The sequence below is a fragment of the Harpia harpyja genome, chromosome 3 (assembly GCF_026419915.1).
Source record: "Harpia harpyja isolate bHarHar1 chromosome 3, bHarHar1 primary haplotype, whole genome shotgun sequence".
NCBI classification, from domain to species: Eukaryota; Metazoa; Chordata; class Aves; order Accipitriformes; family Accipitridae; genus Harpia; species Harpia harpyja.
The window spans coordinates 36992476-37016282 of NC_068942.1; the positions used below are offsets into that span (position 1 = coordinate 36992476).

At 38.6% G+C, this 23807-nt stretch overlaps 1 protein-coding gene across 1 annotated transcript in view; it reads left to right on the plus strand.

Moving 5' to 3' along the window:
• Nucleotides 1–23807, plus strand: part of EXT2 (exostosin glycosyltransferase 2) — an 82041-nt gene that overhangs the window by 53842 nt on the left and 4392 nt on the right. The window contains exons 10-13 of the mRNA XM_052781925.1: nucleotides 9676–9842; nucleotides 16978–17121; nucleotides 17668–17796; nucleotides 18981–19063. Coding sequence (XP_052637885.1) covers nucleotides 9676–9842; nucleotides 16978–17121; nucleotides 17668–17796; nucleotides 18981–19063 — 523 coding nt within the window. The remainder of the gene's footprint in view (nucleotides 1–9675; nucleotides 9843–16977; nucleotides 17122–17667; nucleotides 17797–18980; nucleotides 19064–23807) is intronic.

Below are 23807 nucleotides of genomic sequence, written 5' to 3' on the forward strand. Positions count from 1 at the left end.
AGTTTCCATGTCTGTAAAATGAATACAACAATATTGTCTTAGATAAAATGCTTTGAGACCTATAGTTTAAAACTGCTATGTAAGCAGCATTGTTCATGGCATTATCATTAGGTAGATGCTGAAATTTCTAATTAGAAAGTTAATGTCTACTTTGAAATCAAAGTAAAATATAAATATATTAAAATATAAATAATAAAGGAAACTGCTTTTTATAGGTTTAATTTAATCTGAGTACCTTCAAAACATTTATAAATATGTATGTGTCCTGACTATATAAGCAGTAGATTAACTGGTTATTCCCATTTTATAGCTTTAGAAACTGGGGTACTCAGAGGTGAAGTCTTCACCATCACTCAATAATTCAGCTTCAGGGCAAGGGATTGATTCAAGAAGGTCCTGTGCTTTGGCCTTTATTTTGCTTAGTTGAACATACTGCCTTCTCATACTTTCTATTTGAGAGGTATCATAGACATAGGTATGTGTAAAGGGGTAGAAGCTTTACTGTGTATTTTGAGGTCATTGCTGAATCTGTGCGCCAAAGTAGGAACACTGTGCTTTGGGTGAGACTGGAAAGCAAGGGTCTAATCTTTTGGTTTTGAACTCAGAATATGAGCAGTGTCTTAGGAAAAAAAATACAACTGCAACAGATGAATCTGAGCAACACAGATGTCTTGTGCAAACATTTTGTAGTTCTCAGAGTGCTTATGATGGTAAAAATGTTGGAACTTGTATGTGAAATAGCAGAGAGAAAATACCACATACGATGATGATTTTAATCTGGAACCTTGAAGCTTTATAGAAACATCTTGCTGATTTTAAGTGCTCTCTGGATTTAAGGGAGGTGATCTCTGCTCTGTGCCTTTGGCTGAGTTTTGCATATATTCTCAACCATACAGAGTATGCTAGAAGCCTGTCAACCCAACAGTAATGTCAGCAGGCCCATGACTGCATGTATAATATTAGTAAAAAAATTAAAAGCTTTGAAATATTACAAGCAAAAGAACGATTTTTTTTTTTTCTTGCTTACTTTACATCTATTAAAATAAACATTGTGGTCCAGGTGCCTGCTGCTGGGAATATTTGCATAGACAGGATGTTTTTTCATTTTCTCCATCAGCCAAATACTTTTGCCCTTTTGTTTGTATTTGTCTAAATGGCTAGTTCTGAAATGCAAGAAGATAGTCTGTGATAGAAATTTCCACTGACATTTCATCACATTTATTTCAGACAATTGAAAAAAACATTTTGTCTACCACATAAATGGTATAAAAATGTATTAATGCATTACTGTTAGTAAATATGCAACAAGCTACAAATCGTGTGTGGTAGCTTGATTCCTTTTTAGGTTCAGTTTTATAAAAATGAAAAGTGCATTTTAAAGAATGTGTACTTTCTGTGCAGTTGTATTGGTAGTGGTTCCTGGAGCTAAGTTGCTGATAAACTTGGAATAAGATACAGACTATAAGGCTTATGGGTATTGCTGCAATAATCATCTTTGTGTTTCAGTTTGATACTATTAATGGACAGCATTGATATAAAACACTGGGGATAAGGAACCTGAGTATCCTATGGATTACTGTATCTTAAAGTGTTAACTTTAAAAAAAATAGTAAAAAAAATCTTCAGTGGCAGGTTTTTTTGCATACCATGCCTTTAATAGTCAGCACTGGTAAGAATGTTTTTCTGAACTTCTCTTTAGGTTTTGAATTAATTTGGCTTCTTCGCAATAGACTTAATGCCATTTTCCTTGATTAGCTAGAGAACTAATTCATGATGGTTTTAGTCTTCCGTGAATCATCTTACGAACGTTTTGCAATGTTATTTCCCAAGGATGTCTAGAAATCTAGCTCAACAAACCCAGCTTAGCAAAACTGGGCTCTAAATGTCCTAGAAACCAATATTCTGTTATATATAAGAGGAATTCTGTGCATTACTGTAGACAAATATAAACATTGTAATGTAAGTAGAAAGCACCTGTTTTGAACAGATAGTCCTAAGTTGAAGCAGTTGAAATGTCTGCACAGACTTCTTCAGTCAGCCATTACTGAAGGAATTCTGGTAATAAATAGATGTAACATGCTTGATGATGTTGTTTCCAGCAGTTTTTTGAAACTTCAGATTCCAGCTAAGTTCTGCCATTCATTCTTTGAGACTGAAAAAGTACTTGTTAGGCTTCCAACATCCATGTTCAATTAGTTGAATTCATACAGACTACTATAGACCAATTAGAATGAGCATCAAATAAAAGATTTTTATAAAAGATCAGGTATGAGAGTTGAGCGTGGTGTATAGGATTCTGTGCAACTGCAGGTACATACAGAGGAGCTTGTTTAGGGGTGTTTTCTGCCAGTTTTTTGATCTTAGTCTACCTTGCACAACTTCTGGAAAGGTTTTTCCTTTTTATAGTTCCAGGTGGGCTCCATAGAAGTTGTGGGAAGTCTGAGCTTAATATGAATCAATACTCTGGTGCCAGGTTATCGGTAGTCATGAGATATTCCTAGCTGTTGTTACTGAGGAAGTAAAACAGGAGACTCATGTTTGTATGAGCATCTTTGTATGAGTCATCAAAATGCCATTATTTTAGTCAATAAGTGGATCTTATTTTCATTTTAATTTGTCATAGTGCTCTTAATACTGGCAAGCATTCTGTTCTTGCCATCAAGAGTGTATACTGTATTTCCAGCTCCTCCTCATTATCCTTACCTGCTGCTTCCAACTGCAAATGCAACAAACCATCTGCATTCAAGTATCACGTGCTATTTTTGAACTCGATACTACTTAGAACGGGTGTCCCAAGAATATTGGTTAGCTCTGTACAGCAGCCGTATTGATTCTCACTTTCCCTAGGCTGAATGTTGAAACTGGGAATGAATGATTAATAATTAGAGCAAGCCATTTCCTATATAAATACACTTCTGCCTGCTGACTAGGTAGATAATAATGCATCTGCTGCTAAGGTCCCCTTCAGATGCTATTAACTTCCCAGTTTCTCAGAAGCAAGGATACAGAGTGTGATGCTATTTAACAACATGACAGTGCCATTTCTCTTTGAAAAGAGATAATACACTCCATAGAAATATTACTCACTATTATTTTTAATAATCCCTCTTTTATGTATGATGTAAGAGTTCATTTAGAGCTGAGAAACAGGGCTGGATTTCAGACTAAGAATTCATTTTTATACATAAGCATTTTGCAAGCTTTTGTTACTTACATTTTTGTTACAAACATCTGATGGCAAGCCTAGGGAGGTGTGGAAAGTGAAAGGGTTTTTTGGTGTGAGAGGGTATTCTTTTAGGTTATAATGAAGTTGCCTCTCATGATTGTCCTCCCTTCTCTTCCTTATGTCTTTCATGTAATTCACTGGGAGTTGTCGCTGAGAAGTGCGTATTTAGAGGATGGGGTTTTTTGCTGCTCTTCTATATATGAGTGTTTTAAATGGAAATGTAATTACAGCACTTTTTTGACCCTGCAGTTTGTGGAAGTCATCTTGAAATCATGCTTGAAAAATTTGCTGTGAGATGCGGACTTTCAGGACTTAATGGTGAGATTGTGGGCTGGCCAGAAATACAGCCATGTATGTGGTTGTTAGGGATTGTAAACCCATTAGAAGTGGAAGCTGCATTTGGCAAAGTTGAGAAACTGCTGATTTTGTGTTTAGAAGACCGCATGCTGTTTTCTGTGGGCAGCTCCTGCAATCAATGCATCAGTAGTCCTAAATAGCACAAAGTGCCAAGAATGCCCTGAGTCTTGTTGCCAAAGAGCAAGTGTAAGCGTTATTCAAACACTCTTCTCTTGTAATTATTTCAGTATGATGTGCAATAGGAGGTGCCCGTCATTCTCTTCAGTCTCCATATATACGTGGACTTTTATACACTCCAGAAAGCTTTACTTTCATATTTTACCTCTGTCTTCTGCTGCATCACAGAAAGTCCTCACTGGTTTTAAAAGAAGTAAGAATAATTCCCAGTCCAAGCACGCATTTTTACTTTTGTGTGCTTAAACGTTCTCATGCCGTCTTGTAAGACTTTATCTACCTTCGTCTTGGACTTCTTTTATCTTTGTCATACTCTGTTAAATGATGCAGTGCCCTCTTACTGTAAGAATAAAGCATGTGCTTTTACCTTGGTTATAATAAAGTCTACTAAACTGAGAATTTCGCCCATATATGTTTTGCTAGTGCTCAGGTTTCTCATAATTTCCCAAGCAGTATCTGAAATTTCAGAGCGTGGTGTTACAGAAGTGGCAGACCCCATCTCTGACTTCCCTTTACGCCACGTTTCTCCTATGTGTAAAAAAGAAAAGTAGAAATACTCTTGTGGTCTTTTGAAATAAATATAGACAGTGTTAACCTTCCTGATGGATTCTAAAACTTTGACTTCTGAAGTAGCTGTGGTCTTTTTTTTTTTTTTTTTTTTTTTACTATATATTTCTTTTGGAGTTCTTGCAGCAGGGCTAATTTTGAATACTTGCATCTCTGAGTGGAGCCTGCTGTCCTTTGCAATAGTAATTTTTGCCCAGGCTGCCAAAGTGGTTACCCAGGTGTCATTGTGTCATGACATCTACCATGTGTTTCCATCTCTGCAGGTACAGCAACCTTCAGTATCAGATCAGATTCTAGGCAGCAAGTAGTCTTATGCTTGCTTTCATTTTGCATGCTGCAGGGTAACTGGTACCCTAATGTCTTATTCAAAGTTTCTCCAAAATGCTGGTATTTTCTGTTCGTGAATTTACGTCCAAATTCAGAAACTTTGTATTATGTTTCTCAAAGCACAAATATTTTCCAGTAACATACCTCTTTTGAGAATTTGTCGTTCTGAGAGAGTTTCCAAGACCTTAGTAAATCATGTGGATTTAACAGGATTTGCTGACATACGAGATGCGTGCTGATTATAATTAGATTACACCTTCATTTTTCATACTTTTCATTACTTTTTCTTCTGTTACCATATTTTTGTGCAAGTGGCATGTCTGTTAGTAAGCTATCAAACAGTTGATTTTCTGAAGAGCTAGCTTAAAGCATCCATGCTTGCTTGCTTTTCTGAATTACTATTTTTCAATCCTAGTGACTTTTCAGTTTCAATTTTTGTTTCAGTGTATTCCTGCACTGAAATAAGATCTTTCTTGCAATTTGGTTGTCTTGTCTTTTTTTTTTGTGTGTAGCAGATGTGAAAGGAGGAAAAGCCCAAACAAAAGAGTACTTAACATGTATAAAATGTAAACTTTGTTGATGTTTATAAATACAAGTTTACGAATGCATACATACCTATGGCAATTCTGATTGCTACTGAAGCATTTGTGACAGTAGGGTATTTTCGAGGTCTAGCAGGCTGCTTAAAATTATTCAATACCAATACTGGGATTATAACTGGATAATTATAGGCAATTAGCCTAAGGTCTTTAAGTAGCTTGCAAATGTTAAACAGTCTACAGTCTTTATGAGGCCATTATATGTGTCTTTGAGGTATCTGTAACTGTCTTATAAATATGGATACTTCCATGTTGTAGGGTAAACCAGAAAGCAGTGAGTTGACTTGAGAGTACTAATTTGCAATGGACGGGTCCAGTTGTTCAATGTTACTGTCTCCTGAGGTTAGGATAACTAGTAAGATGAAAATCTGGAATTTTAGTGGTGTCCTACTGAAATCATTGTTTCAGATTATGGTTCAAGCAGGGGATTTCAAAGACCTTACAATGCTGAGAATAAAATGAGTTCATTGCACTATAACTGGAATCCATGGCTTTTGAAGATTTTTATTGTGGTCCCAAGGCACTTGCTGTATCTCCTCAGCTGCTGGCTGACTGTGACTTCCATTGGAGCCCATCAGTAATGTGGTTGAATCCTTCCAACTGGCTACTAATCAGTATCACAAGCCACTCAAGTGTGCACTGGTGTTTGGGCTGATGCCTCTTGCCTTCTACTAGAAGGAAAAGAGGTGAGTAAAACTGGACAAGAACCTGCATAATGTCAAATACAGGCCGTGGTCTACAAGACCACGCAGATAAAGGTGGATGTTACAGTCACTTTTTCAATCTCACAGGAAAAATCTCAGGGTAGGAGACTGAATACAAATTTTGCCAGTAAATACAACTGTGTATTTCTTCTCCTTTCTTTTGGCCACCCAAGCGTGCCAATCCTTCTTTCTAAAATACAGCTCCAAGAAAAACTGACTTTTGAAGACTTTTACTGCGGTTTGGAAAAACTGCTTTGTTTTCCTAGTGAAGTAGTGTTTGGACTCTGATGTCTTTAAGCAGTGTACAGCTCTGTGTTTTATTTGAGTGTTGTGTGAGCTGTTAAATCTGAGAGGCCCAGTGGCAATAAGGACATGGACACTCGTTCCTGGGAGCAAGTTTTACTTGTGCACGTTGGAATGAAGCCACTCCTGGTAGTAACTATCTTCCTAGTGCAACAGACTGACAATGGAAAGAGGGCAAAGCTGTCTTGGAAGCAGACCTGATTTTGGATTATTATGGAATTGGAAGTGTGTATGCATGATTGTTTCATGTTGTAACCCATTTATTTTTCGTGTTGTCTGTCATCCAACATTCTTCAGATCCTTCTGCTGAGAATACTTCCAGAATTTGATTATATATATTGTTGTTTACAAACTAAAACCATTTTCTCAGGTTAGGATTTCTCTTATCTCGTCCCTTACAGTGGCTTTTTTCATTGACACCTGTTTTACCTTCCTCTTTTCATTCTCAGAACACACAAGCAAGGATCTTACTTCCTTGTGCTATTTTCTGAATTTCTGTATTCGCTTCCTATGTCCTAGTAGTTTACATTCAAGCTTCCTATTCTCATCCTGATGACAGTCAACAATCTCACTGTTCATAGGTTCATAGAGTTTGAGGCAGAAGGGGCAGTAAGATCGTCTGGGTTGACCTGTAAGTCAGGAGTCACCACATTACCTCTCCTTTCAATCCGGTGACTTCTAACTGGAGTACATCTTCTATAATAATACCCAATCTTGTTGAAAGACAAGATGTACAGAATCAGCTGCTGTCCTTGTTAACTTCTTCCAGAGGTTAACCACTGTTACTATTAAAAATGTCTGCCTTACTCATACTTTGAATTTGCCTGGCTTCAGATTCTAGTCATTGTTTTTTGTTATGTCTTTCTCCAGTTGGTTGAAGATATGTGGCATTTTTCTTCCTGTGTAGGTAATTGTACATGTTAATCAAATCCACTTTTTGTTCCTTCTTTTAGTAAGCTAAATGGATTGATCTCCAAGTTCCACCTTAAGGCATTTTCTCCTGCCCTCAAATAACTTATGTGGTTCTCTCCTGCACAATTTCCAGGGTTTTAACATGCTTTGAAAAATACAAACACCAGAATCAAACTGTGTTTTAGCATCTGACTGTCTTGATACAGGGAAAATTGCTCTCCACTCTCCCCCCATTTCTTACTACTTACCCATCTACCTATGCAAAAATTGCATTAATCCATTTTGCCCCAGCAGCATGTTGAGAACTAATGTCCACTCTGACCCATTAGTCCTTTTCAGCAGCTGCTTTTAGGGAAAAAGTTGCCTCGGTCCTAGTCTTTAACTGTGTGTCAAGTTATGTCAGTCTGTTTTTTTGTTCAAATGCACCTAGTTTACTAAGCAATCTAGAGTGCTCTGTATGACCTTATTGTCCTCACTATTTTTCATGTCTCCAGGCTTTGTGTCACTTGCAAATTGCACTGGCAATTTATATGTATTTCAGACCACTGATGAAAATTTCAGTGGCTTCAGGCCCAGTGCCAGTTCTTACAGACTCTACTTGCCACAGAATCACAGAATGGCTGAGTGTGGAAGGGACCTTTGGATATCATCCTGTCCAACTCCCCTGCTCAAGCAGGGTCACCTCAAGCAGGTTGCACAGGACCATCTCCAGATGGCTTTTGAGTATCTCCAAGGATGGAGGCTCCACCACCTGGAGACTCCCTGGACAGCCTGTGCCAGCGCTCAGTCCCCCTCATAGTGAAAAAAGTGTTTCCTCATGTTTGGAGGGAACCTCTGGTGTTTCATTTTATGCCCATTGCCTCTGGTCCTGTCACTGGGCACCAGTGAGAAGAGCCTGTCTCAGTCATCTTGACATCTTCCCCTCAGGTATTTGTACATATTGATGAGACCTTCCCTGAGCCTTCTCTTCTCTAGGCTAAACAGTCCCGGCTTTCTTAGCCTTTCCTCATAGGAGAGATGCTCCAGTACCTTTGTCATCTTTGTGGCTCTTTGATGGACTCTCTCCAGGATGTCCATCTCCCTCTTGCACTGAGGAGCCCAGAACTGGACGCTGTACTCCAGATGTGGCCTCATCAGTGCTGAGTAGAGGGGAAGGATCAACTCCCTCAACATGTATCCTTACACATGTTTTCATTTGGCACAGAGAACAACTTATAAATTCTCTGAACAGTCACTTTGTAGTTGATTTAATGTATTTTCACTTATTTTTCTTATCATATACCATCATCAACCCCTCCATTTCACCAGTGTAAGAAACTCGAGTGTTCAGATCTACTGTTTACAAGGTACTTAGACTCATCTTAACAATGCTCTCTTGTCCCTCAAATTTTTATTAAAATACATGTTTATGTGAAAGCTGGAAGAAACCAACAAGTCACATTTGTACCTGTTTAGCTATTAATTAAACTACTTCTTGATGAATTGGTGCTTTTGGGATGCATTGTGCTGTAATAATGACTACTGTTAAGCTTTGTGCTAGAAAATGTATATGATTAAATATGTGCATTTAGAATTAAAGTTTAATATTGGGTCCTTAGTTGTATTTCTTTTAGCTTGGTGCTCTATACTTATGCCTGTAGTTATACTTTTGCAGGAATAGAATACGATTTTGAAAATTTTTGAATATATGCAAAAGCCTGCAGACACTGTTAATGTGATGCTTAAGGTGCTACATGTTAAACATATAGCAAGAAATGGAAATCTAATCCCATTGTAGAGTGAATTGGATCCAGTTTTGTATCTACAGGTTCAGTTGTTGCTAGTTAAAGCATCATTTGACTTCTGAATTTTCATGATTATATACTCCAGCACCCTATCCTACTTGTAAGGATGCTGTAGGGAATCCTTTTGCATTTATCTAGCTTAAATTATCACTGTGACTTAGGACTTTGAAGATGAGAGAAATTACTCATACACAGAATCTACTCCTTAACTGTCAACAGTGATTAACATTTTAGGTATATCTAGATTTTTAATTGATACAATAAAATCTGTTTTTCTCAGCACTTGATAGAACTAACATTCTTTTCCAAATTCTTTATGACCCTAGACTTGCAGTCAGTGATTGTATACTGTTGCTTCAAATTCTTTTAAATATCTGCAGTTGAGTAAAATAGCTTTTCTTGCTGTGGGTCCTAAACCATAGTATCACTGACTCTTGTTAAGCGATTATCACAGAATGCTGTTTTGGGCAAGCTATCCCCCTTATAGCTGTCTGTGAAGCTCTCCGTGAAGCTCTCCGTAGAGAGCAAAAGAGGGAAATGTAGCTGAACTTCTGTCTCTCACCTTCATATGCTTACGTGTTTGCCTAACTGAAAGTCGGGTGTAAATTTGCCATTAAGAAGTGAAGAAAAAAAAGAGTAAAGAGAAGCTAAGACAGATGTGCAGAATCATTCAGAAGTAAAGTATAATATTGAATTCCATTTCTTTTAATTTTTCTCTCTAGAGTCCCTCTGGCCAAAGATTCGTGTTCCCCTGAAAGTTGTTAGGACTGCAGAAAACAAACTTAGTAACCGTTTCTTCCCCTATGATGAGATTGAAACAGAAGCAGTGTTGGCTATTGATGATGATATCATTATGCTAACGTCTGATGAACTCCAGTTTGGTTATGAGGTAAGAGAATTGGTTTTTTCCTGTCTCTTAGGCTGTCCGCTCCAACATTGCATGTGTATATGAAGTAGAGGAAGCACTGCACGGTCTGCTGATTCAGATTGTTGCATCTCTCCTTACCGTAACAGTTCAATGCTGACTGAAATATTTTTACAGGTAGTCATTACTTTATGGAAAAAAATGCCAGCTAACAGAAAATTTTTGGTAACTGGCACAGTAATGCCACGAGACTCCAGAAAATGTTGTGTAATTGGTGTAATGGAAGCAGTCTGGAGACTGGATTGCATTCTTAACAGTTTCAAACAGTTTTCAGACAAATCAGAAGTGCTATCCAAGTTAAAGTGTCTTGATGGACAAGACAAGTTTCAGAGATTAAGTGTTGGGAACAGAGGAGGCCTCTTGAGGACATGCCGAAGTGAGGTGGAGTGCAATGAAAAGAGGAACTGAAGAATGTCAAGGAGGGGACACATGTATTATCATAGGCTTGAAATGGCAAAGCTTCAACAGCTGGTGTTGTAATGAGGGTATCAACAAAAAGAAAGTTTGTCCAAATCAGTTACCCATGGCAGTACAAAGAGGTGACAGTCTTCATAGGCATTTGAGTTGTTTGTTAAAAAGTGCACTTACTTAAAGCAACACTGTTGTCTTCCTTCCAAAATTTTGGGCTGAATGAGTTAAGCTTTGTCTTCCATTTGTATTTGAGTATATGACACAGTCCATAATCTGACTTTATTGTTATGTGTGTATTTAAGACAAACATGCTACATTTGTAAATAAATCAGAGATATTAGAAAATGTAACATCATATTGTAAGAAAGGTTTGAATCATGTAGTCATACTTGTCCCTGCAATATCAAGAGCAAAACAACACTGGGCTTCATACATGAGAGCTAGAACATGAAACTATTGCCTAAATTGAGTGAAATAATGAAAGCCACTTTTCTAAAGGGTAGAAAGCAGACTAAATGTGATAGTTGTCTCATTTTTAACAATCCCACGTGTAGTTGTTAACACCAGAAGATATTTTGTAAGAGATGTTGGAAGTATTTCTTTAATGTGAATACATATGTGGTAAAATACAGCTCGCTCTCCCTCTCAAGTGAAAGAGACTGTTAGCAAGTAACGAGCTTTGGACTCAAGAAATGACTTGTGGTAATATAGGTATGCTGATGTAATAACAAAGATGTTAAGTAGTGGAGACAGAGGTTTAATCTATCATGTGTGTCTCCAGAAAGGAAATACTTCCCTTGCCAGGTTAAGAGTAATGGGTTAGTACACGAAGTGTGAAAGATAGAATGAAGAGAAGACAACTAAAGGAAGGGGGTTTTTTGGCCACATATACCTTCTCTATACTCCGTTGTCTACACTGAATGTTTTAAGCACTGCACTGCAACAGCAGAGCAATCGAGTGTTGGCAGTTCTGCAAGCTGACTTACTTTTGTCTGTGTTGGTGCTTATAACTACTAGTTTTGAGGGTGAACTGACGGGATGAAAGATAACAAATCCATAATGTGCGTGCTGTGTAAATCCTGTCTCCGTTTGCAGTTTGATTTTCATTTTCATCGAGCTGTCTCAAAGTAAATAAAAATAAGTCTTATAAAAACCTAAGTGACTGTGTAAGTAGTTCCAAATGAATCTGCTACTGGCAAAGCAGTCTTGGAGGGCTTCGAAGCAGAGATTCAAACTGCAGCTGAGTTTCAGCTGTGTCAGCCAGAAGTTGTGAGAAGTAGAACTGCAGCGCTCGTGTGTCTGAAGCGTTAATTTAAACATCCTCAGTGGAGAATTATCTGTAACTTCACATATATTGAGTCTGGTCACTTAGGCAGGAAAGGGTTATCCTCATGAAAAAAAAATGGGGCAAAGAAAAGTTGATGTGAATTCCCCTGTAGTCAGTGTGATTAGGTGGCAGTTGGGACTTAAAACTCTTCACCCCAGGTCTAGCTGTTGGACTGTGCTGGCTAATTTATTGGCCTTCTGTGGACCATATGCATTGCTTGCAGGGACTATCTGAGTAACAGTCCTTATATTCAGTGTGTGAATGTAACTGTTTGGACACAAGATTGTTTAGTCTGGCAGACTAAAAACTATTGCTTTTGCAGTTTTTTGCATTTTATTATAAATCCTATTCCTTTTTGTTTCTGGGAATTCAGCTTACTACACAGCCCCATCGATGGAAAAATTAAAATGCCTTACTGAGCAGATAGTTGAGACAAACCCGTGGGTAGTTTGAATATTTATATTTTGAGATTTGCTCCCCCCCCCCCCCCCCCCAAATAAATGAATAGAAATGTCTTTAACTACAGAAGCACAGCCTATAATTTTATAAATACACAATTTTCCTCGTATAGAGGGTGGTTGATGTAGATCCTACTCTCTGGCACAGAAATCGGGGGCTGAAGATTGATCTTTCCTGTCCCTGAGTGTCTGTGACTTGCTTGACAGGCCTGAGCTGGCTCCCAGATGTTTAAATTGTCCTCAGCCTGTGATAATTTATTTATCTGTTTATGTGTGTTACCAGAAAAGTATCTCTCAAGCTCTTGACTCATTTGCAGGGGAATCCAGAGGGAACAGTAGCAGCATATAACGTTACTAGAACATTTTCTTTTAAAAGTATGTCTGCTTCTGCTTTGGTCATAAGAAGGGCTGGAAACGTGACATTCAGTAATTTTCTCCTCCTGACATCCTTGAGACTTTACATTTAAACATGTGGCAAAACCCCCTCTGTCACAGACTTGTCTGAATGTATAGAGCAAGCCTAAAAAAAACCAGAAAACTTTGATCTCTGTACACTTTCAGCCATAAAAAATTATAGTAACACTCAAAGTGTCAGACATTTTTTACTTGTTAAAAGTGAACTATTATGGTACAGTGATTTATGACATTGCATAAATCTATTGGAGCAAGCAGAAAAATAGTCCCTGTGTGCTGCTGTATTAAGGTAGCAGAAGAATAGTCATGACATTCTGACTTTGAAAAAAGTATTTCTGTTAAGTTACATGATGAAATCACAGGCGTGACTTGGGGCGCTGGAAAAAAAACCTGTTTAGGGGTAGACAACTTTCCCCACTTACCAATCTTTGTTGTTCACAGAGGGAGTATCAGAGAGACCCAAGAAAAGGAGCGAGTATTTAGATTATCATAATCTTAAAAAATTAAAGTAGAACCATTGGCTGCTCCTGAAGGGTTTAGTGTTTGAATGTGAGACTGAAAGCACACGTTGTAGTGTTCCCCCCTTTGCGTCTCAGCTGGCCTTGGGGCAGATGGCTTAGCATTTCTATCACCCTGAAAAGCAGGGATAACAGTTTCCAAGTATGAAGTTCGTAAAGATTTCTTATTACGTACTCATGCAGCACTTTGTCCTTACAAAGACAAAGTATTTTTATTACAGCCATAATAGAAATAATCTAAATTAGGATTATTGCTCTGAGTCCATGGGTTTTGTTCATAGAAAATATTGGTTTGTGCATTGCTAAGTTTGTGTTTTTCCTGTTGGAAGCTTTTTGCCTTCTGCTAATAGATGATCATATTCTGTCTCAGAGCTGTTTTTCACTGCTTCATGTCTCTGGCATTCTTTAAAAAAAAAAAAATCAACTCTGATGACTTGCATATTTCACTAGGCTAAAATCATCGTAAAGTTTGAATGCCTTCTTTAGAAGAATTCTTTCATACCCACTTTGACTGTTAAAAGTGTATTTTTCAGCATTCTTTTGTAGGAGGAATAATATAACTCTGCTTACCAAAAGACTTATCCGTGGCTAACTGCTGGCCATAATCAAAGCTCTTCTTCAAATTGAAGTTATTTTCCAAATTGTGTGCATGTGAAGCATCGCTTATCTTTTAATGGGCTTTGTGTTTACATTTTGCTTTGGTTTTTTTGTAATAGCACAAGCCATCCCTTTGAGGACTGGAGGAGAATTAAGAGTGGATGGGGCTCTGGGAGGAGAGAAGGAATACTGATTGGTTGGGTTTTCTTTCATTCGTAGAGGATAGCCAGTGTTTCATTCTTACAACGTTGCCATGGTAGATTTGGAAATGCTGATTATTTTTCTGTTTATTAAATTTAAAAATTTTCTAGTTGTAATTAGCCAGTTCCTGAAGTTGCATGTCACTTAATATAGTCTAATAAATTTAATGCATAAATGTTGGAGTATATTCTGGAAAAGGAAGTGCTTCTCTGTCCTTCTGGAGAATGAGTTGTGGCAGCTGTTCTGGTGGCACAGCGAAACAGCACAGAATAGTTGAGGCTAGGAGGCAGAAAGAACTGTGGAGAGGTGAGACTGGAGGGTGTTTTAGCTAGCTGTTTATGTCACTTGAGGAACTCGACTTGGAAACAAAATTACTATCATTTTCTCTTGGTGTGTCTCTACAAGATTTTTGGTAAAACTACCAAGTCAGAAGTTCTATTTGACTTTTCATCTGGGAGATGCTTTGTCCAAAAATATTTATCTTCAGGGTTGTCTAGCAGAGTCATTGGAATAGTGTTGTCCACAAAGAAGCATACCTCCTCTTCACTTGGCAATATGTTTTTCCTTGGATGTGTCCCTTACCACTATTAAATCAGGCTATCCTTCTTTAGTCTGAGAAACCTAATAAGATCACTGGCTAAAATGGAATGTATTCCTAACAGACTAATAAATTATAGGCAACCATCAAACAAGAAAATGGACGGTAGTACAAAATAGAGAGTAGTATAAGAATCATTACCACTATTTTTGTTCTGAAAGCTTCCTTATAAGCAGTAGCTGTATATATTAATTTTGGCACGAAACATATGTATGGATTTGGGCAATGAGCTGGATGCAGCTATTTGGAGCCTTTCCAGGAATTACCATTGAATGAGCTAGTGATGAACATTATGAAAAAGCCAAGCTTTTCAACTGACTTTGATAGCATTACTTTTAAAAGGAATCTTTGTTTAAAGCAACCAAGTTATTTTTTAGATGCATCGAACTGACAATTTTCAGAGGCCAGAATCAGGGTAGGGTTGAGCCTTACAGTGATACAAAGAAATCTGTATAAGTAACGTGCATTATAGTTGGCTTTTATTTTATGTCGTTCGGAGTCTTGAAGATGACACCGAGGGCAAAAACTAGAAGGGATATGAATCTACGGTTCTGTGTTGTGAAGGCACTGAAGTCCCTTGGGAAGCAGTAGCTGAGTTTAATCTTTCTTTCAGCTGCCTTTAATACACATGCCATTCCCTCTACAAGAATCCTTAGCCCAGTACGGTGCAGATCTGTAGTGTTCTGTCAAATCCCTTGAGCCTCAGTAGCTTATGTGGTAGTGCCTTTCAACAGCTGGGAGATGGGCATTTTAATAGTCAGGTTTAAAAAAGTGTTAAAGTTAAATCATTAATTTTTTGAGTCCTGGAGAGCGAGGAATAAAATTTTGGAAGAGGGAGTGGCCATACCTGTGGTTTTGTGTTCTTTATTAATGTTTTTGACATCATGTCAAAACAGGTATCTCAAGCCCTCACTGGCTTGCCTGCGAAAAATCTGTATTTTTATAATTAGCTGATGGCACCAACTTGCAACAACGTCCTATGAATTCTCTTCCTTGAGTTCCAAATCATCTCTGCTTTCAAGAGCTCTCTATGTTGGAGCGTTGTCCTATCTAAATACTATCCCAGTACTTGTGCCCTAGAACTGTCTAGAAAGATTGATTTCTGGATAAAGTACAAGTCAGGGAGTCAGAAGATCTGGTTCCCATTCTTGTTTCCTGTATAATTTTTGGCAGGTTTCCTCATCTGTACGTTTGAAATAATAACTGCTCTCATCATGAGATTCTGAAGCTATATTAACTGACAGCAATAAAATGTGTTGAGATGTATAGATGAAAAGGTATATAGTAATGCAGAATCACAAAAATGTAGATACAGAAGCAGTAACTTTAAGCTGATTGTTTTATCATATTTACTTTGACAAAATACTTGTGTGGAGTCCTTATAGTCCAGGCCTCCCAACTGAAACATACTGGCACATAAAAAGTGCCCAAAGTGAACTGCTGATGAGGTGAGGTTTGCAGGATGGTGAAATTCCAGGTAACACTTTCTTTACTGCAAACTCAACGGTAGGGTTCCCTTGCCTTTTGTACAGAGAAAAGAGGTTTGCTAGTGAAGTGATCGTTGGGAGATTTATGAGATATTTTCTTGTTGTAGTTGGTCTTGCATACACAATGAATTTTGGGTGCATGTGTGTTTGTTTATACACTACCAACCTGAAACAGAAATTCTTGTGACCTAACAGTGTGTGTTGGAGAGTCAAGACTCATATTCTTCCAACAAACCTAGCAGTTATTTGGATTAAAGGACAAGTAATTTGAGTAATTTGTCTGCAAATAATGCAGATAAATACTAACTTCATTACTGATCAGCAAAAAGACAAACTGTGTGTTTAGCAAGCAAATAGTGTTCAGACCCTTCTAAATAATTATAATCCTTTCTCCCTTTTTTCCTAACGCAAAAATTGTCCATTATTTAATGTGGCCAGCAGTGTGGAGAACTGGGGTTGCGTTAATGATGCCCTTCTTGTTCTTGTCTACTGTGTTTGATCCTGTAGTCAGCTACAAAATAATGTATGGAGTGACAGGGATGGTATCTTGATTGCATCCAGCTGTCTGGAACAAGTCAAGGGCAAAGAGGCCTTCCATGTAGCTGTAGATCCATCCAAGCACCCACTAAAGAATACCAGAAATATTAAAATATAAGCCTGTTCCTATCAAAGGAAGCAGGTTGGTTAGATCCAAAGCCAGCTGTGAAAGTAGTTAGGTTGTAGCCATATCTGCTGAAGTTAACATCAAAAGTTCCATTTTAATCATGCTTGGGTTTAGTTAGTGTTAAAATCTTTTTGAATAGTTGGTTGTATTTCTCTACAACAAGGAAGCTAGTATTGCTTTAGTGGCCTTTTGCTCTGGGGTATGGCTTACCTGAATTGTAGGGTCCTTCCAAAGCAAGCTTGGGCTTTTCTCATACTTCTTCCAGGCAGCTTCCTATTCCAAGAATTGGGACTTAGAAGAACTGAAGTGATCTTTGCACCACTGTAACTCTACCCTCCCAAAGCAAGATGTGTTGCATCCGCACATTTGCGTTTGCTTGCTGCGCGGGCCTAGTCAGCAGCGTGTCATGTCTTTTTCTCTTCAGGTTTGGCGTGAGTTCCCCGACAGGTTGGTTGGATATCCAGGCCGCCTGCATCTTTGGGACCATGAGATGAACAAATGGAAATATGAATCAGAGTGGACCAATGAAGTCTCAATGGTGCTCACTGGAGCAGCGTTTTATCACAAGGTAATATACAACTTGTAGTATACTAAGGTACAACATGAACCTTTTTTAAAGAGCTGTATGTGTGTCTGTCATTGTTCTGTGAGTGTTTTGTGGTGCCATGATTATGTTTTCTGCAACAACCAGGGAGCCAATTGCAAACTTTCCCTAAGCCTCTCAGTTGCTGTAAAAACAACTGATTTGTCTCTGCCTGTAAAATAAAACCATTACTTTCATGAACTTACAGAAGAACTCTTGCCAGTTTGCATGACCTGTAACTACATAGCAAATTTTGCAGTGAATGTGGCTTTGTAGCTGGCAGTGTAAGAAAAGAAAACCAATTGTAAAGAAATTTGTATGCTGGTCAGGAAAAGGAGTAATTATGCAATTACTCTCCCAAAAATTATTTTTCTATCTGCTAAAGTAGTCCTTGGCTGAAGGCAGTATCACAGTTTGCCCATAATCCATCCTTAGCTGCCTGCTGTTCAGCGACTGAAATATTTAGAGTCTTATAGTTACTGCATCTGTATTTCAGATTATCTTCTCTCTCTCTCTCCCTCTATCCTGCAGTATTTCAACTACCTTTACACCTACAAAATGCCTGGAGACATCAAGAATTGGGTGGATGCTCATATGAATTGTGAAGATATTGCCATGAATTTTCTAGTGGCAAATGTCACTGGCAAATCAGTCATTAAGGTGGGACTTTTCTGCAGTTTAGCTTTACAAAGTTTAAAAACATGATGTACGTACTCATATAAATTTATTTAGTAGGCTTCAATATATTACTTTATCTTCCTTTTTCTCTCATTTACCCCTGGTATGGTGTCTTGTTCTCCTTCCATGGTAGAAAAGCCCTTTCAGTAAAGCTTTCATGCTAACTGGGAAGAATTGGTTTTTACCAGTTGTTTCTGGTGGTTATTTTAGCCATCTAGATGAGGTATAAAAAGGGTAATTTAAATAGTAGCTATATATATGTGTGTGTGTATCTATACACACCCGCATACATATATTTTAACTATTTGAGATCACTAGAGGAAAGAAATTGCCAACTGTCCACAGCTCGCTCTGTCACAGCCTGGCAACAGCTGATTTATAGGAATGTTAATTGCAAGAATGTTAATTGCAAGATCAGCTTTAAATGAACTTTTTATCCCTGAATTAATTTCCTGACATGTTTCGACACGTTTTCAGGTCTGGACATTCACTCTGTACATTCATTTCAAAGCGTGTCAACTTGGAATGAGATTTAGAGGCCACCAGGCGTTACTTCAATTAGCAGGGTCCATTTTCCCATTTGTCCATCATCATTTATTGGGACTGGTGGCTGCATTTCCTAGAAAAGTCTTTAGAAGATAAAGTGTGTGTTTTTGGTGAAAAAGTTTTTGAGCTGTATAAGGGCACAGCAGAGTAATTTGGCACCTCTGTGCAATTCGGAGAGTCTTGCAGAGTTCGCCAGTCAGCTATTTACTGGAGTGAGCAAAAGAGCGTCTGTTGGATTAATGTTACGGTGAAGTATGGGAAGCTATATTTCATCGCTGTTATGGCTGCAAGAACAAATGGTGTTTATACAGGGACCTTGGCAGTGAGAAAACAGTCATTAAACAGGAATTAAGGAGCTTGTCATCGCCACTTCTTTTCAGTTACAGAAGGAAAAACCCCTCCAAGCCATTTTTATTGGGCCCCTGTGAATTTTGCAGTCAGCCGGGCCAGATGGAACTGAATGGAGGAATGGAGTGGCTTTTTTTTTTTTACCCCCCCCCTTTTTGAGACAGCTCAGCTTACACTGCAGGCGTGTTCAGAGGTATTGCGCTGCTCTCTGTGCAAGGAGATTAATGTCCCTTCTGTTGATATTTGATGATATCTGGTGTGCCTTTCTGCAGGTGACCCCACGAAAGAAGTTCAAATGTCCAGAATGCACAGCAATTGATGGGTTATCACTGGACCAGACACACATGGTGGAAAGGTGAGTGACCACCCTTTATTCCTCTGATTGCCTCATTCTGATCCCTAGAATCTTACCCTGTGTCTCATTAAATTAGGATCAAAAATGCTTACTGATTGTATTTCTGTACATTACTGATTTTGAAAGAATGTTGCATGGATTTGATCAGCATAAGTCATTCCTACAATGGATGATGTGACACTGAAAAGTGGACTACTACAAGAAAGGACTTTAGAAGGGCACAATTTTTAGCAGCTTTGCTGTAAAGCCTATAGGACACGTGAAATTCAGGTTGTTGGCAGTACCTTCAGTAATACCACATTTCTGTTTTACCGTGGAGTATCAGCTGTAATGTGTATGAGATTTTTTTTTTTAAACCAGACAGTTGCTAGCTTACCAAAGAGTAACAAGGATATAGATTATTAATAACGTTATTTAATTTATTTTTTTTACATTGTCTTTCCTCCAAAGATTGTGAAGCACTTTGCTTCCACTAATGAAGGGCGTTTGCCTGCACAATTGCATGTCACATTTTTTAACAATGGCAGCATTATTATATTTTTCTGAAAATTTAATTTTGAAATGAAGTATGTATTTGGAAGGGCAGTGAATATTTAGAGTGAAATACTGAAAGCTGGTAAGTATAAGAGTTGCATTCCCTGCTTTACAGTAAAATGGCTTCCCAACCTTGACCAAGACACTAAACTTCCCTCTGTCTTGGCTTCTGAATGCGTAAAACAAGGGAAAGTTTCTTCACTTTTACAAAGCTGTTCAACGCCCATGTTTGAAAAGGGATATCTGGCAATAAATGTACATACTAGTTATTGGGTGGAATTAACCTGCGATCTAGGACTGACAAAGGCGTTTCACCTTGGGCTTCTTGGGCTGTTGCATCTCTCCTGCAAACTTTGGGAAAAATAATTTGCAGCCATAGAATTGATGAGGTAGGTAAACAGGGTAGCCATAGTGCTGGAAGAGACCACCAGAAGAGGTTACAAAATAAAATCTGACCTGCATTTAAAATAGGCCATTTCAGATGTGCACTGAGAGACATAACATGGTTATCATACCAGTAATCATCTTAACAGTGAGCTTTTTTCTGTCCTTCTCTGACGTACTCGGCAAATTTAAAGTGTTGTATCCATTTACTGGCCTTTAGCAATGTAAATGATATTTACATATTGTAATAAATGCAATGAATTAATGCAAAACTGCTTAGTAGGTTGGGGGCTTATTTACAAGAAGAGGGCATACATGTGTCTGATGTGTAAAAACACATTAGACAGCACACGCAAACACATTTATAGTTTGGCTAATTGATTATTAACCAAGCATCATACCAGGTATTGAAGAGCATAACTGCCAAGGTTAGTGACAAAGTATTTAGACTGGATGTATAATACGGCTGGATTAAAAAAAAGGAGTATGCAAGTTGGAAGTAAAATGTACCACATTAAGACGGTAAAAATTACTCTGCAGAAAGTTTCTTAAGGAAGGGGCTGGAAGCTTTTTAGATCTTAAATTTTAGCTGAAGGGGAAGCATGAGAGGTTGTCTTGTGTCTAGCAATTCTGCACTGGCTTACAGGATGGACTACCTGAAGCCAGTTGAGCTTTCCTATGATCATACTAGTAGTGTTACAGCACATAGGAATTTTGGTTGTGAGCTAGGTTCTCATTAAGGTAAACACTATAAAAACAGAAGATGAAAAAGTGCTTTTTGCTCCGAAGTGCATTAGGATGCAGGGTAAAGGTCAGGTTTCCATGTCTATAGCAATTCTTGTATCCTCACAGTAAAGTATCATTGACAGTTTATTGAGAACATGTTTAAACTGTTGCCGTGCTTCTCTGTAGATTCCAACAGTGGAGATAACTGGGCTGTGGGAAATGTTAGATTGACTGCAAATGCACATACTTTTATTTGCCCAGCCAAAGGAGTATATGCTGGGATAGAGTCTGAGTGCAGGAGAAAATCTGGGGGGATATACAGTTTGGGTGTATTCAGGCTTCATTTTGAAGATCAGTAATATACTGAAACTATGTGCTACACCTAATACCTTCTCGCCCTGCGTTGTTGTTATCTATCTTCAATATAAGGGAGTTATATGAAAACCTGAAAGGGTATCTTTTTTCAATCTTCTAAGCTAGCTATTCATTTTAGGTGGATAGTAAATGATAGCAACTCCTAGAGCAAATTTTCCTAACTTAGCAGTGAGTAAGGCTCTTATGGCTCATATATATATGTATGTTTATGTATACACACACTAGCTATTTTCAGGGTCAGGAGAGAAGCTGAATGGAAAAAGTGCATGCATCAGGGAATCCTTGTCATATTATAAAAGAATAACTTTACAGTGTTGGGTGCCAAGAACAATACCTGGGGTATCAGGCAAAGAGCCATTATCAGCTTCACTTGCAGCTTCCCAAAGTGCCTGACTCCTTGGTTTTTAGCATTCAGAAATAGTGAGCAGGTAGTCTGAGCTAATTATTTGCCCGGATATCCAGGGATCAACCTTCTGTTTGTGAAACAAACAGTTTATCAGGGTTGTCATGGGCATACACAACATTCAGTGTCAGGTTTCTGGTTCAGAAATAGCAGAGAGATGCCCAGCAACTGCCTGATGATTGTTTTGTAAGTGTGAAAGGTTTGAGAAGTCAGTTGTGGAGATCTGTCCAGGAAGGACATGTAACTAACCAGTTCTGTTGGGCCTTTTGACACTTCCAGCAGAGACAAAGGAAAGATGGTACAGTTAAACTCTGTCTCTTATTAAGAGATTTTTTTTTTTTGACCAATACTGAAGGATATTTACAGCAAATCGTAGGAAAGCCACCACTGCTATTCTTCCTGCTGTGTAATTTCTCTGAGATAAATGAAAGACTTCAGTCCACAGGGTTAGCAAGCTCCATCATTAAAATACATTAGCTAAAGAAAGCTTTGAACGAAGAATCCCCTTCTTGCCCTAGGTTAGCCTTTACATCAGGTCACAGAAGAAGCCATAGGAGGATCTCATAATCCCTGTATTTACAGGTGCTGTTTAAGTAGCAACAAGTTTTCTGCCTTTAGCATCTTTGCATCTGGGTCTCAAAAATGGAGAACCCTGTAAAATGCAGCCTAGAGGGCAACTGCCTGTACAGTAAATACAACAAAGGGCTGAGCTGCTTCTGCAGCAACATTAACAGCAGTGTCTTATGTAGGACATGTAAGTATTTGTTAGAGTCAAAATAGGAAGCCATTCCCTTAAGAGGCAAGCTGACCAGGTAACAGTTGGCCAAAGGTTGCAGGTGCAGAATTACCCTACCAAAAAATATTTGGGTTGTAAGGGAGAGGAAACTGATTAAGAGAGACCTTAACAGACATGAAGTTTACCCAGTCTGCTAGGGGCAACAGGGCTCTCAATTTCTGAGTTCACACAATCTTAATTCTTTGTTGAGCACAACTGCATGTTGTCGGCAGAGCGAGGAAAACAAAAAGAGTAATTCTTGGAAGCAAACATATGTCCGTTAGTACGAATTTGCAAAAAACCGTCAACACAGCCAAGAAAAACACCTTCCCTCCATATTAAGATGACATGTTACATTCTCTTGGCTACCCAGCTATCAGCTTTGAATGTTTAATGTTCTAGGTATCCTTTCTGGTTTATATTGTCCAAAAGTGGCAAAGGCTTTGGAATTCAAGTGATTTAGTTCAGTGCAGGAGATGAAATTTTTGGAAAGAGGCGACTTTCCTTTGAACACATTTTGTGGCTTGTGTATGACGTTTCGTTCATCTAAAAAAGCCTGTTTCTGATCTTTGAATTTGATATTTCCTGAGGACTAGCTTTTCCGATTCAGCCAGAGTGATTAGAACATACCGATTTTTTTGCATTTTTCATTTTTTTAATTTCTTTAACAATGAAATGGTTTCTTGGTGGTTAAAGATACTGTACTGGTATGCTTGAATGGTCTTGCCACCAGCATAAGTTTGGCTGTAGAAGGGTTCAATCTTGATATTTTCTCATAAGACCTCATCTTTGATTTGGGAGTATAACTGCTGGAGGAAAGAGGTCAATTTTGTGTCCACTATCCATTTAGTTTTGTCTTTTGCTCTGAGGGTGCCACTTAGTTCTGGCTGTGACAATGGCTGATCTGATGTGGACACCTGCCTACCAGGCAGCAGGCTGAGATAACTAATTCATTTCACACCGGCCACCCAGCAGCTGTTACATTACAATGTCTTTCAGTCATTACTGGCAGGGGCAGGATTTGAACCAGTAGACTAGAAGTATTCTGGTATTCCAGAAACCAGTGAGGGCCAGCAGCTGTGCAAACTTCTCACATGCACATCTCCCAGTGCATCTACCTCCTCGCCTGTGAAGTTTGTGGGTTTCCTGCCACGAGACTTCTCCAATACACGCAGCTTGGATTACAGTTAGCCATGTTTCTCAGAAGTAACAGATGATTTGGAAGTCTGACCTTATCTGAAAATCAGATCTGTTTTAAGGTATCTCATGGTGGGCATCTCATGGAGGCAAGAGAAACTGCTTAGTGTTCCTGGAGAAAACGCTCAGTTCCTGCTCTCCGTGCTACTGTAACCTTTCTGTGCCCAGGGCCCAAAGCTCACCCTCCCAGGGGTTCACCTCATTATTGCAGACGTTGAACAGCTACTTGGGTCTCTTTGCTTCAGTCCTCACTGGTGGCTCCTTTGCTGTTTCAGATCTGTGCTACCCTGGAGCAAATAGTGCTTGTCTGGGGTCTAGAGGTTGCTTCCCACTGCACATGGTTTCCTCTT